At 41.7% G+C, this 17,722-nt stretch overlaps 1 protein-coding gene across 4 annotated transcripts in view; it reads right to left on the reverse strand.

Annotated features, from left to right (window-relative positions):
- Positions 1-255: 255 nt before the first annotated feature.
- The window catches only part of PRKDC (protein kinase, DNA-activated, catalytic subunit), a 189,496-nt gene continuing 172,029 nt past the window's right edge, over positions 256-17,722 (reverse strand). For 2 of the 4 annotated variants that reach the window (XM_008000564.3, XM_008000562.3), the window contains exons 75-86: positions 16,290-16,377; positions 16,039-16,182; positions 12,368-12,572; positions 11,024-11,091; positions 9,689-9,909; positions 9,473-9,565; positions 6,386-6,475; positions 6,109-6,180; positions 5,840-6,041; positions 5,073-5,261; positions 4,225-4,364; positions 256-1,515 (exon numbers count right to left, since the gene is read on the reverse strand). In XM_008000564.3, coding sequence (XP_007998755.3) covers positions 1,311-1,515; positions 4,225-4,364; positions 5,073-5,261; positions 5,840-6,041; positions 6,109-6,180; positions 6,386-6,475; positions 9,473-9,565; positions 9,689-9,909; positions 11,024-11,091; positions 12,368-12,572; positions 16,039-16,182; positions 16,290-16,377 — 1,717 coding nt within the window. In that variant the 3' untranslated portion in view covers positions 256-1,310. The remainder of the gene's footprint in view (positions 1,516-4,224; positions 4,365-5,072; positions 5,262-5,839; positions 6,042-6,108; positions 6,181-6,385; positions 6,476-9,472; positions 9,566-9,688; positions 9,910-11,023; positions 11,092-12,367; positions 12,573-16,038; positions 16,183-16,289; positions 16,378-17,722) is intronic. The other 2 variants (XM_008000566.3, XM_008000565.3) reach the window with 1 other exon arrangement.

A 17,722-nucleotide genomic window follows, 5' to 3' on the forward strand; every position in this document is an offset into this window, starting at 1 on the left:
ATTTGTTATTTTATTTTTAAAAATAGACATGGGATCTCACTATGTTGCCCTCTTGGTCTTTAACTCCTGGGCTCAAGGAGTTCAAGCAATCTTCCTGCCTTGGCCTCCCAGTGTGCCTGGACATTAATGTTTATTTTAAATGCCATACTGCATTTAACCCGCATTTATCAGAATGAACTAGGCAAGTAGTATAATAAACTATTTTGTAAGATGAATATTTTGCTCTTTAAACTGCTTAAAAGAGATACACACTACTTTTGGAAAAAAACTTTATTAAACACTCAAGAGTATACTTCTCAAAATCACAGAAGAGTTTCCAAATACAAGTGTTAGAAGGAGAAAACAACAACAAAAAGCTAAAAGCCAATCAGAAACAGTTTGGGTGTGCAGAGGACTGCAGGGGGGACAGGGACTGCACATGGGAAGGAGCCACTTTTGTATTCCATAATTTGATCTTGTGCTAGAATGCATGCTTTTTTTTCCTTCAAATGAGGAATTCATTTCAAATAGGAATTTCTTTTATTCTCCTGGAACTAAAATGCTTAGTGCTATCCCTAACATCAACCATGGGATTTTTGAAGTTATCCCAAATTTGCAATGCAAAAAGCACTTTTACGTATCTTCCAGTTGTAGATCGGAATAGCAAAAGTGAATGCTATGACCAAAATTTTTACCCTCCTAAATAAAGACGTTCCCTTCTAGAGAGCAAATCTACCGTAAAATGTCAAAACTAAAAGAGAATAAAATGAAAGGAAAAAACCTAGAAAAATATCCTAAAATATCAAATGCAGTCATTTCTAAATATAAGCCATAATTAGAGCTTTACCTATTGTTCTTATTGTTCCTATGCTGCTTCTACAAAGTTACATCAACTATACTTAGCTTTACTCTCCCAAAATCTTGGCCATGAAGCCTTCTGAGTGTGCTTTCCAATGTGCCAGAACCAGAGGGCATTCCAAGGTTTCCCACATTTCCTGTTTATGGAGACAGCTGTTTCACTAACTTGCAGCACTTGTAAATGCTTTGAAAGCTGATCACATACTATATTCTTGACTTAATACTTTGGTAAGCCTGGATATGTATCTTTCTATAAACCTCACCTAACCTTTGATGTTACTATAACGTTATCTTTGACTTAACCCATATACATTCACTCATAATCTTGATTTAAACTCATGCTATAAAACTGTAGCACGAAAGGGATTTCTCTTTAGTGCTTCAGGAAAATCAGCTCATGGATTACTGCCAACCAAAGTATAGTAGATTCTTTAAACAATGTAACACCTTCTATCTGCAGACTCCCACAGACCTCACATCCAGGGCTCCCATCCTTCCCAGGTTCTGCCAAGGATGTTGGGGTCTGTCGCCTGGTCAATCAAGCACTTCACTTGAGTTTCTTCTGAAAGACCACCCTCTGGTTCTCGGGCACGAATGTTGTGATCTTTGCTTCCTCGTGCCACAGCCACATAGTCTCTGAAAGCAGGCGCCTTCTCGTGACCCAGTAGCAGCTCATCACTGGAAAAAGAACAAACAGAAAAAACAAAGCACGTGTTATTTTCCTTTGTTGCCTGCATTCCTAGTGATCCTATCCAAACACACTCCCCATGTCATCACTCACAGAATCTTTTCTGTGGCTTATAACCTTTCAGTCAAAGACTGGATCTGTAGGAAAACAGAACAAGAATTATGCTGCTCAAGTTTTTGTGTGAATGTAAGCCTTCACTTCTCCTGAATGAATTCCTAGGATTCACCTAGGAGTGGCATTGCTGGGTTCACAATGATAACTCTATGTTTAACTTTGTGAAGAACTGCCACTTTCCCACAGCAGATGCACCCTTTCCCACTTCCACCAGCAGAGTATGAGGAGTCCACCTTCTCTACATCCTCAACATTTGTTAGACTCCTTTTTTTTTAATTAAAAAAAATATAAAGTTTTAAAAATTTTTGGTAGAGACAGGGTCTTGCTATATTGCCCAGGCTAGACTTGAACTCCTGGGATCTAGTAATCCTCCTGCCTTGGCCTCCCAAAGTGCTGGGATTACAGGTGTGAGCCACTGCATTAGCCCTATTTTAAAATTATAGCCATCTGGCAAGGCGTGGTGGCTCACCCGAGGTCAGGAGTTCAAGACCAGCCTGGCCAACATGGCGAAACCCCATTTCTACTAAAAATACAAAAATTACCAGGTGTGGTAGCATGCACCTGTAATTCCAGTTACTCAGGAGACTGGGACAGGAGGATCGCTTGAACCCGGGAGGTGGAGGTTGCAGTGAGAGCCTGGGTGACAGAGTAAGACTTTGTCTCAAAAATTAATTAATTAAACAATAGTCATCTTAGCAGGTGTGAGGTAGTATCTCACCTGGATTTCCCTGATGACTAGTGATGCTGAGCATTTTTTCATGCGCTTATTGGCCATTTGTATATTTTCATTAGAGAAATGTTAGTTCAAGTCTTTTGACCTTTTTTTTTTTTTTTTTACAGGGTCTTGCTCTGTCACCCAGGCCGGAGTGCAATGGCGCGATCTCGGCTCACTGCAACCTCTGCCTCCTGGGTTCAAGTGATCCTCCTGCCTCAGCCTCCCTAGTAGCTGAGATTACAGGTGTGAGCCACTGAGCCCAGCCCTGACCATTTTTAATTGTCCATATACTATTAGGCTATAAGAGTTTTTAAATGTATTCTAGATACAAGTCCCTTATCAGATATATGACTTGCAAATATTTTATCCCATTCTAAAGGCTGAAACACTTTCTTGATAGCACTCTGTGAAGCACAAAATTGTTTAATTTTGATGAAGTCCAATGTACGTATTTGTGTCTTCCTTGTGCTTTCAGTGTCATACCTAAAAAATGGCAAGTATCACAACAAAATCCAAGGTCAGGATGATTTACTCCTATTCCTATTTTTTTTTTTTTTTTTTTAAGACAGAGTCTCGCTTTGTCGCCCAGGCTGGAGTACAGTGGCGCCATCTTGGCTCACTGCAACCTCCACCTCCCGGGGTTCAAGTCATTCTCCTGCCTCAGCCTTCCTAATAGCTGGGATTACAGGTGCGCATCACCATGCCCAGCTAATTTTTGTATTTTCAGTAGAGACGGGGTTTCACCTTGATGGCCAGGGTGGTCTCGAACTCCTGACCTCAAGTGATCCACTCGCCTTGGCCTCCCAAAGTGTTGGGATTAGAGGCGTAAGTCACCACGCCCAGCTGATTTACTCCTATTTCTAAGTGTTTTATAGTTTTGACTCTTGCATTTAGCTCTTTGATCCATTCTGAATTAATTTTTCCACATGGTGTGAAACAGGGACCTAACTTCATTCTTTTGCCAGTGCTATTTGTTGGAAAGGTCACTGAATGGTCTTGGCACCCTTGTCAAAAATAAGTTGACCATAGACTGCCACTATTACTTAATTCTAAAGTCCAACTTTTTTCCTTCCTGTGAATCATCTCCATAAATTTATATTTGCTTTAGACCTCAACAAGAAAAAAATTTTTTTTTTTTTTTTTTTTTTTTTTTGAGACGGAGTCTGGCTCTGCCGCCCAGGCTGGAGTGCAGTGGCCAGATCTCAGCTCACTGCAAGCTCCGCCTCCCGGGTTCACGCCATTCTCCTGCCTCAGCCTCACGAGTAGCTGGGACTACAGGCGCCCGCCACCTCGCCCGGCTAGTTTTTTGTATTTTTTAGTAGAGACGAGGTTTCACCGGGTTAGCCAGGATGGTCTCGATCTCCTGACCTTGTGATCCGCCCGTCTCGGCCTCCCAAAGTGCTGGGATTACAGGCTTGAGCCACCGCGCCCGGCCAAGAAAAAATTTTAAAGCTAACCTAAAAGCCAACCCAAATTGGAGTCTCATCTAACAAGTCCACACCGTGCTTTTTATACCTAAGTACTATGTCCATCAGGGTCAAATGCCCTAAAAAGGACAAAAGCAAATTTAAAACCTAAGTCTCCTCATGCATATAACAATATTCTGGCCTAAGAGCACACCTTCTGTTTCTCCAATTGGCACCACTGTTCCAGGGACTGAGTGTAAGCCTGAAGACATACGTCACAGTTGCAGGCCTCGCCCTGGCTTTCGGGAAGTAGCCTCTCTAAGCCCTGCTTTCCTCCTCAATGAAAGCAGAGAAGTCATGCTAACAGAATATCAAGTGCTCAGCACTTTGTACATATGTTGGTTCCTCGAGAAACAGTAGCATGTTGGTAGTCCGTTAGTTTTTTCCACATATAAAAATCTTACCAAGTAATGACTGCTGGATTGGCACCTGCTAACTTTCTCTTAGCGTAACATATTTTCTGTCGGGGATACCAATTTTTTTCAGCAACATTTATTTCTTGAATCCATGATCCTCCTTTTTTCAGCATTTTCTGTTCAAAATTCTAAAAGAAAAGAATATGATTTTCCCGGCTGATTATAATGGTACATACAATCATGTCCAAACAGATTAAATCCAGTAATGATCTTAAAGTAAACAAACATCTATAACCAGGAGCAGCCTTGCTTTATTGTCTACAGCTACAAAGCTGTTCATACAGACTCCATGGCGCACACATCACGAGACGAAGGGCCTCAGCAGGCCCCTTATTTCTCCAAATAAAGGTTTTGCCTCTTAACTTTTTTTTTTTCTTTTTGAGGCAGAGTTTCACTCTTGTCGCCCAGGCTGGAGTGCAATGGCGTGATCTTGGCTCACTGCAACCTCTGCCTCCCAGTTTCAAGCCATTCTCCTGCCTTAGCCTCCCAAGGAACGGGGATTATAGGCATGCGTTACCACACCAAGCTAATTTCTGTACTTTTAGTAGAGACAGGGTTTCACCATGTTGGCCGGGCTGGTCTCCAAGTCCTGACCTCAGGTGATCCTCCCATCTCTGCCTCCCAAAGTTTTGGGATTATAGGCATGAACCACTGGGCCCGGCCTCCGGTTTTCAAGCCAGACAATCCTAAATACTAATTTTGAGAAATGCTGTACAAAATAATGTAAATATTTTCATCAACATGACTCAATGCACTTCCATCATACACGGGAGATACCAGTTCGATCACAGGGACACTGTCACAAAAGTGAAAAGTGCACAAGAAACAAAACCTACTTTCCAGTCAAAGGAAGGCTCCTTGACAAACACATCCATGGTGTTGGTGAGCAGGCCAGGGTCTGAGCGGAAGGCCCGGAGCGCGTGTACCATGACGCTGTACATAAGGCCCATTTCTTTCATTGGTAACATCAGATTGATAAACTGGCGAGTTAGCCGAAAAGGCATCAACTCAGGGACTGGCAGAAACTAAACAAGAAAAAAAGGCAAGCAGCAGAATATGTAAGCCAGAACTCTCAAAGTACCGAGCACAAACGGCAGCAACCTCTCATAGTTACTGTTCACATTTAGTAACAATATAGACTCTGCTTCCCTTGAAATCAGCTACACAGATGTGAGTTCCTACGCTCAGGAGTAACCACCTTAGCTTGCATTATCCCTCAGCGCAAAACCCACGTGCAGGATATGGGCCGCAGATATTGAGAAGGATGGATCCAAACATTCAGAGGTTAACCAGAGAAAAGATCTGTATCACATTTTTTACCAGACATTTTTATTATGGGGCTTCCTAAAACTTCCTTAGAGTCTTCCTTTGATCTGCGAACACATTTGATTCCCGGTTCTGATGATATCATTGATCACCATGACTTCTGTGACCTGACTGAACAAGGCTGAACGAAGTGATTATCCCTTTCTGCAACCAATGACCATGACAAAACGAACCTAATATGTTGTTTTTCCTTAAAAACTGTCTATTTCTGGAGGGTGTTGAAAGTCCTATGATGACTCTCGCCTCGCCCAGGATCATGAGAGCACAGAAAGCGCACCTGTGTAGCGGATCCAAATGCATGCCCAAAGTCGATCCCGATCATGCCGCCAGTCTCCATGGCCACCATAAAGTTGTTCAGATGTCTGTCTCCAATCCCGAGGATCCAGTGGCTGATGCATATCAGAGCATGAGAGCTGGCAAAGTGGGAGCGGAGTGCCAGGAAAGCCTCGGGGCTTGTACTCATCCTCACAAAGGCCCGCCTGCAAGAGAGACACAGCTGTGCGGCTGCTGTGATCCTGCTAAGGGTGAGGGCAGAAGGGTACTTACTTTAAGAGATCGGCAGGCACTTTACTTTCTCGTTTTCTAAAAGAGGTGATTGTTTCAGTACGATTAGCTCCCCTATGATTTAATAATAGAAACATCTAATTAGAAAAAATTCTCTGACTTAAAATTTAAATTTTAAAACTTTGTTTATACTGAGACTCAAATATCAAATAATCTTGATGATCTCTCTGAGACAAAGCTTTCTAAGAATCAAAAGAAAACAGGCAATTCGCAGAAGAACAAACTAACTAATACAAAGGAAAATCAAAACCAAACTTACTTATACATTAGCATGTAAGCTCCAACATCATGTTTTCCTGACATTTTTGTCAGCCAATCTCTATATTCACACAGCGGTGCCTTGGGATCACTAGTGAGTGAGAAAAGGGGAATCGGAATTAGGAAGATTTTAGCATTATGTGATTTCAAAGACAAAGATCAACAAGAATTCACTGAAAAATAGCAAAGCAGCAGGAAAAAATATGACTTTTAACCATATTCAATATTAATACTGAACCCACATTACTCTGGATCTTGAATTTCAATATACCATTATTCATGCTTAATTACTCCTAAAGAAATCCAAGCTATTGCCTATGAAAAATTTAGGTACAAAACCATTAAATACAATAAATTTCCCACTGACATAGAGAGGAATAAGATGAACTAAACATAACTGTTTATTAACTAGGCATGCAATTCTGCAACTCTGACCTAGAAAGAACCATAACAAGAGGGCGACAGCACCACAGGCAGCTGCTGGAAGCCTCGGGCCATGTCCCTACCACAGCCAAAAAGCCCACACAGTTTTGTTAAAGATGGATTATGTCTGTTTTTATCCTTATTTAGACCACTTCCACTTCTTTTTCTTTCTTTTTTGTTTTTTGAGATGAAGTCTCGCTCTGTCGCCAGGCTGGAGTGCAGTGGTGCCATCTCAGCCCACTGCAACCTCCGCCTCCTGGATTCAAGCGATTCTCCTGCCTCAGCTTCCTGAGTAGCTGCGATTACAGGCAAATGCCACCACGTCCAGCTAATTTTTGTATTTTTAGTAGAGACGGGTTTTCACCATGTTGGCCAGGCTGGTCTTGAATGCCTGACCTTGTGATCTGCCCGCCTCAGCCTCCCAAAGTGCTGGAATTACAGGCGTGAGCCACCGCGCCCGGTCTCTTTTTCTTTCTTTTGAGACTCTGTCGCCCAGGCTGGAGTGCAGCGGTGCAATCTCAGCTTGCTGCAACCTCCACCTCCTGGGTTCAAGTGATTCTCATGCCTCAGCCTCCTAAGTGGCTGGGATTACAGGCGCCCGCCACTACGCCCAGCTAATTTTTGTATTTTCAGTAGAGACAGGGTTTCGCCATCTTGACCAGACTGGTCTTGAGTTCCTGACGTCAGGCGATCCGCCCACCTAGGCCTCCCAAAGTGCTGGGATTACAGGCGTAAGCTGCTGCGCCTGGCCAGTGCCACATCTTTCTTCATATTTCCAACATGTAGATATACACACAATCCATAGTAAATATGAGAAAATATTTTTTCTTTTTTCTTCCAATAACCTTCTGCACTCCTATGAGAAAGTATTTTCTTAAATGACAATGGATGCTTAAGTGAACTTGAAAAGCTGTTTTCAATGTTTCCTAGGAAAAAGGCAGCACCTGGGCAGTGGGAAACAATGTGATATACATATGTTCAGGTACTTTTGTAAGGAAAGCTTTAACAAGTTTTCCCAATAAAATCTAAAGACAGAACAGCTTCATGTGTGACTTAGCAATTCAATCACTTCAGGTGAAATAAATCTTTTCTAAGTTGCTACTAAAGTTAACTTTAAAAGTAGTCCCCTCCATCTTAAAATTCTCTCCTCCTAGTTTAAAGTGAGATGAAAATTCTTAGGTTGTAAAACCGTAGGCTGGACGCAGTAGCTCAGGCCTGTAATCCCAGTACTTTAGGAGGCCAAGGAGGGCAGATCATGAGGTCAAGTGATCAAGATCATCCTGGCCAACACGGTGAAAACCCATCTCTACTAAATACAAAAATTAGCTGGGCATGGTGGCGCACGCCTGTAATCCCAGCTACTCGGGAGGCTGAGGCAGGAGAATTGCTGGAACCCGGGAGGCGGAGATTGCAGTAAGCCGAGGTCACGCCACCGCACCCCAGTCTGGCGACAAAAACAAAACACTGTAACATGCTGAATTAAGAAAAAAAATAGCAAGGATTTTAATAATGGGTACTGGAAGTGCCCTGTAAAAAGGCAGTTGGAAATTATTTACATAATTCCATTATGTAAGGTGCTTTCAATTCTCCTGGTACCTATATCAACCCTGTGTGGTCCCACGCTACCATCCCGTCTCACAAATGCAGACAGGTACCACAGGAAAGGCAACACTTGCTTGGCACCTGCATTGTCAGGCAGAGGCTCAGTGCCAGGGCCAGATATGGAATTTGTGAGACTCCAGGAAGCATGCTCATCAGTTGCCCCATATTCCAGGCAAAGTAGAAACAATTCTAAGCAAAGGACTCAAATGTCTGGAACTAAAAGTTGGTGAACACTGCCCTGTAGAGTAATTATCACCTGGGAATATGAGTTTGATAAGAATATGTTGATTTTTTCAGAAATCTTTCCTGACTGAAGGGAACACTGCTCCTATTTAAAACCTTTTTAGGAAAGCATCAGAGGACATCAAAGAGAAAGAGGCCCTGAAGCTGTTCCTTCATCCTACAGCTTCGTCACCCAAACCTGTCAACTTTGGTTGTCAAAATCTGTCAACCCTCAAAATGTTTCTCACGTTGTCCTTATTTTTCTTTACAAAAACAAAAAGGAAATAAAAAAAACTTGTGGTTAAAATATACATGTTAATTGTAGAAAACTTGGAAAATAGAGAAAAGGATAAAGAAAAATAAAAAAGCATCCATATCATGACTAGTAATCCCAGCTACTCCACTTTACAGGCTAAGTGACACAGGACAGGTTACTTAACCTTTCTGGGCCTCAGCTTCCTCATCTGTATAGTAGTGATGATAATACTCACTTACCTTGTAGGTTGTTGGTGAGAAGTAAATTGGTTCATACACATTAAAAATTGAGAACAGTGCCTATCCCACAGAAAATGTTTTACTACATGTTATCTGCTAATTTTATTATTATTTCCTTCAACAATTTTTCTTCCCCCCACCCAAAGTTAACATATATTTTGTATTATGGTAAAATATCTGCAACTACTGGTTAGCAGCCAGCACTCCATTTGGTTTATTGACCCAGCCAGCAGACTGCGGGGCAGGCAGTGTGGGCTCTCGAGCGCGCCTGTCACGGCCCCGACCTGCCACTGGAGAAGTGAGGGGAGGCGACTGCTGGGGGAGCAGGGCGTGTGGCCGCCCTTACCTCAGGTAAGCCGCCTTCTCCTCTTGGGACATGGTGTTCAAAAGAAGGTCCTTCAAGGTAACAGTATTTTCAAGCCACTCAATTAATCCTAACCTGAAAGGGAGAATAAAAGGTTAACGAGTAAACCCAAACTGCTCTTTCTTCACTAGAAAAACAGTCCCGTGGACGCCAAGCAATGTGCAGCAGCCTACTGGCTGGGAGCGGCCTGGCAGTTACCTGGAAGTCATGGGCACCACGCTGTAGGTCCTCAGCTGCAGGGCCCTCTGGCTACAGGCGGAGTCTCGGGCCAGGATCCCATTCATGACCTGGAAGAGCTGCTCCACACGCTGGTCCTGCCGCAGGTCCTCGCCACCCTTCACCAGGAAAGGGTGCTCCCTCTCATTGTGGCCACGGATGATGATGCGCTTGGGCCTTCGCATAGACGCCATGACTGTCACCTTCAAAAATCAGAATGTCACCTCAGGGCACAGGCTAGCAGCGTGTCAAACTCAGAGGGAAAAGCCACACTGGCTGTGAGCATTCCTCCGCGGGGCTGCCCTCTGAAGACAGTGCCAAAGAAGAGCAGAGCGTTCAGGCCAGCAACGAATTCCTGCTACCTGCTTGTGCCTGACTACTGTGCCTGCAGAAATGTTGTATTCCTGGTTATAAATACTTGCTTATGAATGTGGATACCCTTAGCAAGCAGCAACAGCCAACATGCAAACTTTCTACAGTGGTAAGCTAATGCTACACATATTTTATAGTGGATACTCACAGCTTACTCTTTGAGTTTATGGTATCTTAAATAGAATTGTTGTTCAAACACTGGAGACATTATATTAAGAAACTCAGGGCCGGGAGCAGTGGCTCATGCCTGCAATCTCAGCACTTTGGGAGGATGGGGCGGGTAGATCACCTGAGGTCAGGAGTTTGAGACCAGTCTGGTCAACATGGTGAAACCCTGTCTCTACTAAAAATACAAAAATTAGCCAGTTGTGGTGGCGCACACTTGTATCCCAGCTACTAGGGAGGCTGAGACATGGCGAATCGCCTGAACCCAGGGTGTGGAGGTTGCAATGAGCTGAGAATGCACCACTGCACTCCAGCCTGGGTGACAGAGTGAGACTCTTGTCTCAAACAAAGAAGAAAAAAAAAAGCCAGGCGCACTGGCTCACACCTGTAATCCCAGCACTTTGGGGAGGCAGAGGTGGATGGATCACGAGGTCAGGAGTTCAAGACCAGCCTGGTCAACATAGTGAAACCCTGTCTCTACTAAAAACTCAAAAAACAGCTGGGCGTGATGGCACACGCCTGTAATCCCAGCTACTTGGGAGGCTGAGGCAGGACAATCATTTGAACCCAGGAGGCAGAGGTTGCAGTGAGCCGAGATTGCACCATTACACTCCAGCCCAAGCAACAGGGCAAGACTCCATCTCAGTAAATACGTTAAACTCGATATATCTGTGATCAACATGGGCCGTTGTCTCTTATTTACTAAAGGCAAACAGATCATTCTCATATCTGAAGAACATTCATCAGGACAGGGACTGGGTCACACACCCTCACACCTACCCGCTCATCAAACCCGGCGATTCGCACGTGGTACTCTGGCAGCGGCTTTCCCCTACCGTCATATTGACCTAAAACAAACCAGAGAGCCTTGCTTAGGAACAGCTTGTTAGATAACTGCCTGTATTTTAAAACATGTCTCTTGATCTACTTTTTAAAAAGCCAATCTAACATAAAACTTTTTACTGAAAAGTTTTCATTTAAAGGAAACTGACTTTTAAAAAATGTTATTTCTCGGCCAGGCACAGCGGCTTACTCCTGTAATCCCAGCACTTTGGAGGGCCGAGGCGGGTGGATCATGAGGTCAGGAGATAGAGACCATCCTGGTTTACATGATGAAACCCCATCTCTACTTAAAATACAAAAAATTAGCCGGGCATGGTGGCAGCGCTTGTAGTCCCAGCTACTCGGGAGGCTGAGGCAGGAGAATGGTGTGAACTCAGGAGGCACAGCTTGCAGTGAGCCGAGATTGCGCCACTACACTCCAGCCTGGGCGACACGGCAAGACTCCAACTCAAAAAAAAAAAAAAAAGTTATTTCTCAATTTGACTGATTATGGAACTTAGCGCTCTATTCTAATAGCATGGACAAATCCTAAATAGAAAAATGATGCATTGACTTGAACACTGCATATTCTCAAGGCCAATCAAGCTGCACATGACAAGGCTTACATTTAAATGTTTTTCTTGAAATGAACCATATGAGACTGCACAGTCATTATTAATGACAAAGAAAAGTGTTTCTCCAAATATATTTTTCTTATACCCACTGAAATGAGAACATGAATAACCAGATTAAAACGTTTTTCTCCTCTGGCAAATTTGGGGTGAAGAAAATGGAACTTACACAGGTTTCCTCTGAAAAAGTCACGCCTTGAAATCTGGCCAATTTGCTGTGCATCTCTAACCCTAATATTATTATCATTTTTCCTGCAGGTCAGTGACTTATCATTAACTTGTCACTTTAAATGGAACTGTGTACACATCCCAGGAAGTAATCTGCGTCTATACCTGCATTATATTTCTGAAGAAAAGTTATTCAGGAGCAGTATGAAATGAATATGTTCAGAGGAAATCTATGACTGCTGTTTACCATTATTACCAAATGAAAATCTGAACATTTGTCAGAATCAGAAATATAAGAACTATAATCTCATTAAACATTTAGTAATGTGTGCTCATTCATAATTATGGATTTTCCTAATGATGAAAAATTTGGTGAATTTTAAAATTCCTTAAAAAAAGAGATAACTGTCAATATCCCAGTATCACTATTCCAGAAACCACGAGTTATTACAGTGCTGTGCTCCTGACAGTACAGTTTTGTCACCCCTGGAGGTTAACTCACCAGGAATCTCCAGCTCATTTCTCAGGAACTCCACTTTGAAGTCGCTCATCCAGGGCGAACATTCTTTCAGATTCCCAGGGGGTTTTGAGTCTTTGTTCATTTTCAAAAGTAGCATGTTGGTAATGTCATTGAAGTCACTGAGCTTCATTCTCAGTAGCTTGGAACCTCCTTTCCCAAAATGTTTATCAAATTCTTTTCCAAAAGTCTGAAATTAATGAGAATTTACTATAAAGACTGATGTTTAGTTTGGACTGTGGAAAGGGCTCTAAGCTTGTAAGTGTAATGAATGGAGTGCGCAATGATACATGTCTCTTCTCTGCTTTTAAGATGTATAGTCTTGATTGGGCATGGTGGCTCATGCCTGTAATCCCAGCGCTTTGGGAATCCAAGGTAGTAGCATTACTTGAGTCAAGGAGTTTGAGACCAACCTGGGCAACAAACATTAGCCAGGTGTGATGGCACGTGCATGTAGTTCCATCTACTTAGGAGGCTGAAGCGGGAGGATCGCTATTGAGCCCAGGAGTCTGAAGTGTCAGTGAACTATGATCATGCCAGTGCGCTACAGCCTAGGTGTCTGAGTGAGACTTTGTTTCTAAAAAAAAAAATTACAGTTTTGCTTTCCTTGAATATTTCAATACTCTAAAACATCCAGAGTTTGCCTTTTGTTTCCTGTGTTCCATTATAAGTGACATGGTTAATGCCTGTAATTCCAGCACTTTGGGAGGTCGAGGCAGGTGGATCACTTGAGCTCAGGAGTTCAAGGTCGAGCCTGGTCAACATTGTGAAACCCCGTCTCCACTTAAAATACAAAAAATTAGCCAGGTGTGGTGGCTCATGCCTGTAATCCCAGCTACTCAGGAGGCTGAGGCAGGAGAATCGTTTGAACCCGGGAGACAGAGGTTGCAGTGAGCCGAGATCGTGCCACTGCACTCCAGCCTGGGTCACAGAGTGAGACTCCGTCTCAAATAAGTTAATTAATTAATTAAATAAATGACATGGTTAACTGGGCGAGGTGGCTCACACCTGTAATCCCAGCACTTTGGGAGGCTGAGGGGCGCAGATCATGTCAGGAGCTCAAGACCAGCCTGGCCAATATGGTGAAACCCCGTATCTACTAAAAATAAAAAAAATTAGCTAGGTGCGGTAGCATGCGCCTGTGGTCCCAGCTACTCGAGAGACTGAGGCAGAAGAATCGCTTGAATCCGGGAGGCGGAGGTTGCAGTGAGCTGAGATCATGCCACCACACTGCAGCCTGGGCGACAGATCAAGACTCGGTCTCAAAAACAAAAAACATGGTTAGTAGTGACTTTTAGTTAATAAATCCTAACAAGGGCTTTAAAAACTTGGTGAAGTCATTTAACTTCTGTGCACTCATTGTCTAGTCACTGTTCTACATCATTATGATGACACAAATAACTAAGAACAAAGTTAATAAAATGAAGGAAGTAGTTCAGTAGAAATAAATGGCTTATAATTTTTGATACCAACTGAAGAGAAAAATTTAAGAATGCCACTTTCTTTAGTAAGAGTCTTTCAAGTTATTATTTTGGGTAATAAACCAGAAAAAATATTATTTAAATAATCTTTTATTTTTATTTTTTGAGACAGAGTCTTGCTCTGTCACCCAGGCTGGAGTGTGGTGGCGCTATCTCGGCTCACTACGACCTCCACCTCCCAGTTCAAGTCATTCTCTTGCCTCATCCTCCCGAGTAGCTGGGACTACAGGCGTGCACCACCATGCCCAGCTAAGTTTTGTATTTTTAGTAGAGACAGGTTTCACCATGTTGGCCAGACTGGTCTCGAACTCCTGACCCCGTGATCCATCTGCCTCGGCCTCCCAAAGTGTTGGGATTACAGGCGTGAGCCACCGCGCCCAGCAGATATGTTTATTCCTAAAAGCAATTATTATAAGTACTCTACCTTGGAACATATTATCTCTTTGCATTAGCCTCTACTTAGATATTTATTTGAATTATAATTCTGATATCAAATAAAAAATAAATCTCAAGAGCATTACTAGCAGTTACTCAACAGTTGTCAAGATTTACCTGATCATCTCTAATTAGAAATGTTCTTACCAAATTTATAACTAATGTCACAACATAAATCTGGTGTAAATGAAACGTGCTCTATTTTAAGACAATCCACTATAGGAAAATTGACATATATAAAACAGATTTCTCCTTTGATCTACAGATGTGGATGAAAAAAGTAGAAACAATCTTCAATTCTTAGAATACATGGAAAGATTAGCTATTTCCAAACATAATCAGCATTATCCTTTCTGAAAGGCATAATGCCCTTAAGGATCCTCTAAAGTGATATTTGAGGCACTTTGTTTTGGTAGATTATTCTTTGAAAGAATGTAAGTTATTTTTGATTTGGTACAAGGTGGAAAGTTCTGGATAAATTTTCTAAGGTACTAGAAATAAAACTCCAAACACATCTCCTGCCTGAAAGGAACAAAGGAGGCCTCTGTGCACCCTGCAGGCTTGGGCAGGATCAGGTGCTGCTGCAGGGGGAAGAACTGTGCTGCCCATGGATAGCCCTGCAGGGCAGTCTCAGGGCTTCCAGCAACAAAGTGGCCATGAATTCCGAGACAAGAGACAATGTGCAGACTGGCTGCCCAGACTGGCTGAGGCAGCAGTACGCTGGGGGCAGACTAGGCCAAAGGCTGTGTAGAGGCGGTGCTGCTAATGGGTATGGGTTTCTTTTTGTGGCGATGAAAATGTGCTAAAATTGATATGGTGATGATTTCATGACTCTGTGAATATACGTAAAACTGCTTTAAATGGATGACTTAAGGGCCATGTGAATTATATTGCAAGGATAAAGCTTTTCCTTTGCACTATACACAGTGGAACTTGAGAACTCTGGCAACAAGAGTTCCAAGACTTATCTAAGCCCTTAAATTTCTTGAGGTTTAATGAATAAAAGTAATTTTGACAAAAACTAGAAAGAAAAGTCAGTATGACCCAGGCTAAGCAGAGAGAATGTAAAGTAAGGTGTTTTAGGTGAGAGAGGAAGAACACTCTTCTGGAGATCACAGTTCGGGGAGGGTTGGGAAAGGCTCTGAAGGAGAAACGATGCTGCTGCCAAGCCCTAAGGGCAAGTCTCCAGATGGAGGAGGGAGAGAAGTAGCCAAGCAGGCTGCAAAGGTGTGGCAACTGGGCTGACTGCAGTCTACTTGCTCCATCATTCCCATCAAATGATGGTGTGTTTTCCTTCCAACTCCAGCACCCTCTGAAAGATCTCACACTTACCACACTTGTCCTAGGCACAGCTCTTGGTAAGCAATTTTGTCACACAACCCCTTTGTATTTGGGGACTGGATCCTGAGCACCCAGAACTGTGCCCCGAACTAAGTGCTTGAAAATACTTATCAGCTTATTTAACACCAGCCATCTGAAGAACTGGAAATACCAATCTAGATGTAACTTTCAGATCTAAAAATCTGAGCATGAACAACATGTAATGAAACTCTGAGGTTTTACCTACTAACCCACATGCTACCAGCCAACCTAAAAATATGTTATCAGTGTGTCACAGAAAGCATGAGATCTAAAGCATTCAACAGACGTTTTAAATCCAGAACTGTTAAATCATTAAATGTAAATATTGACTGTCACAATGATTCTGCTATCATAAAGGCAGGCTGTGCCAGTCCATACCTGAATAAACTTCCTTCTAAAGGCCCCCAGGCCTGGAGCTTTTGGGTCACCCAACGCTGCATACATTCTTTCATACATTTTTTCAATGTTTTTTTTATTTACAGGGGTTTTTGCTAGTTCAGCTCTTACATCATTGCTCCAATCCTGTTGGGGAGTGGGGGTGGGGAAGGTAAGAAAAAAATCAAATTAGATTGCAATTACGTTTTACCCAAGTTCTATGTTTTATGTGCCAGAAGCTGTTCTATCATTACCTTAAAGAGCAGTTCAGGATTAGAGAGCTGATCTAAGGCGTTAATAAAATCTTGAATCACTCCTCCTTGATCCAACTTACTTTTAATCCTATTTTAAAAAATTTTACAAAGTTTAGGTAATTAAGTAACTTCCAAAAATCAATATATATTTTATATATTATACATATATAAAACAATGTATGTTATATATTATACACATATAAAATGTATGTTATATATAACTAAATATAATTTATACATATCATATATATATATAACCAATTATAGTAATTTAAAATTCCATCCAATGTTAAAATGAAGCAAGAAGCATCTATTTAATCAAGAGATGAGGTTCTTAAAAATGAATTAATCCGATCCTACTCAAGCTATTCCAAAAAACAATGGAGGAGGGAATACGTCCAAACTCATTCTACAAGGACAGTATTATCCTGATACCAAAACCAGACAAAGACATATCAAATAAAACGAAAACTACAGGGCAATATCCCTGATGAACATTAATGCAAAAATCCTCAACAAAATACTTGCAAACCAAATTCAACAGCACATTAAAAAGATTATTCATCATGACCAAGTGAGATCTATTCTAGAGATACAAGGATAGATCAACATACACAAATCAATCGTATCAATACAACAGAATAAAGGACAAAAACCACTGAACATTTTAACTGATGTTGAAAAAGCATTTGATAAAATGCAACATCCCTTCATGATAAAAAAAAAAAAAAAAAAAAACTCTCAAAAAACTAAGTATAGAAGGAACATACCTCAACACAATAAAAGCCATATACGACACACTCATAGCTGGTGTCATACTGAACAGTGAAAAACTGAAAACCCTTTTCTAAGATCTTGAACATGTTAAGGATGCCCACTGTTATTCCACATACTACTGGGAGTCTTAGCTAGAGCAAGTTGACAAGAGAAAGAAATAAAGAGTATCTATATTAGAAAGGAAGAAGTCAAATTATCCTTGCTTGCAGATGATATGATCTCATATTTGGAGACATCTAAAGACTCCACCACAAAACCATCAGAACTGATAAATTCAGTAAAGTTGCAGATACAAAAATCAACACACAAAAATCAGTAGCATTTCTATATGCCAGCAGTAAACAATCTGAAACAGAAATCATAAAAGTAATTCTATTTACAACAGCCACAAATAAAAGAAAATACTTAGGAATAAACTTAGCCAAAGAAGTGAAAGATCTCTACAATGAAACTGTAAAACACTGATGAAAGAAATTGAAGAGGACTCAAAGAAATGCAAAGTTACCTCATGTTCATGGATGGGAAGAATCAATACTGTTAAATCTGTCCACACTACCCAAAGCAATCTACAGAGTCAACACAATCCTTATCAAAATACCAATGACATTCTTCACATAGAAAAAATAATCCTAAAATTTGTATGGAACCACAAAAGA

This window comes from Chlorocebus sabaeus, chromosome 8, assembly GCF_047675955.1.
Source record: "Chlorocebus sabaeus isolate Y175 chromosome 8, mChlSab1.0.hap1, whole genome shotgun sequence".
Classification (NCBI taxonomy): Eukaryota; Metazoa; Chordata; class Mammalia; order Primates; family Cercopithecidae; genus Chlorocebus; species Chlorocebus sabaeus.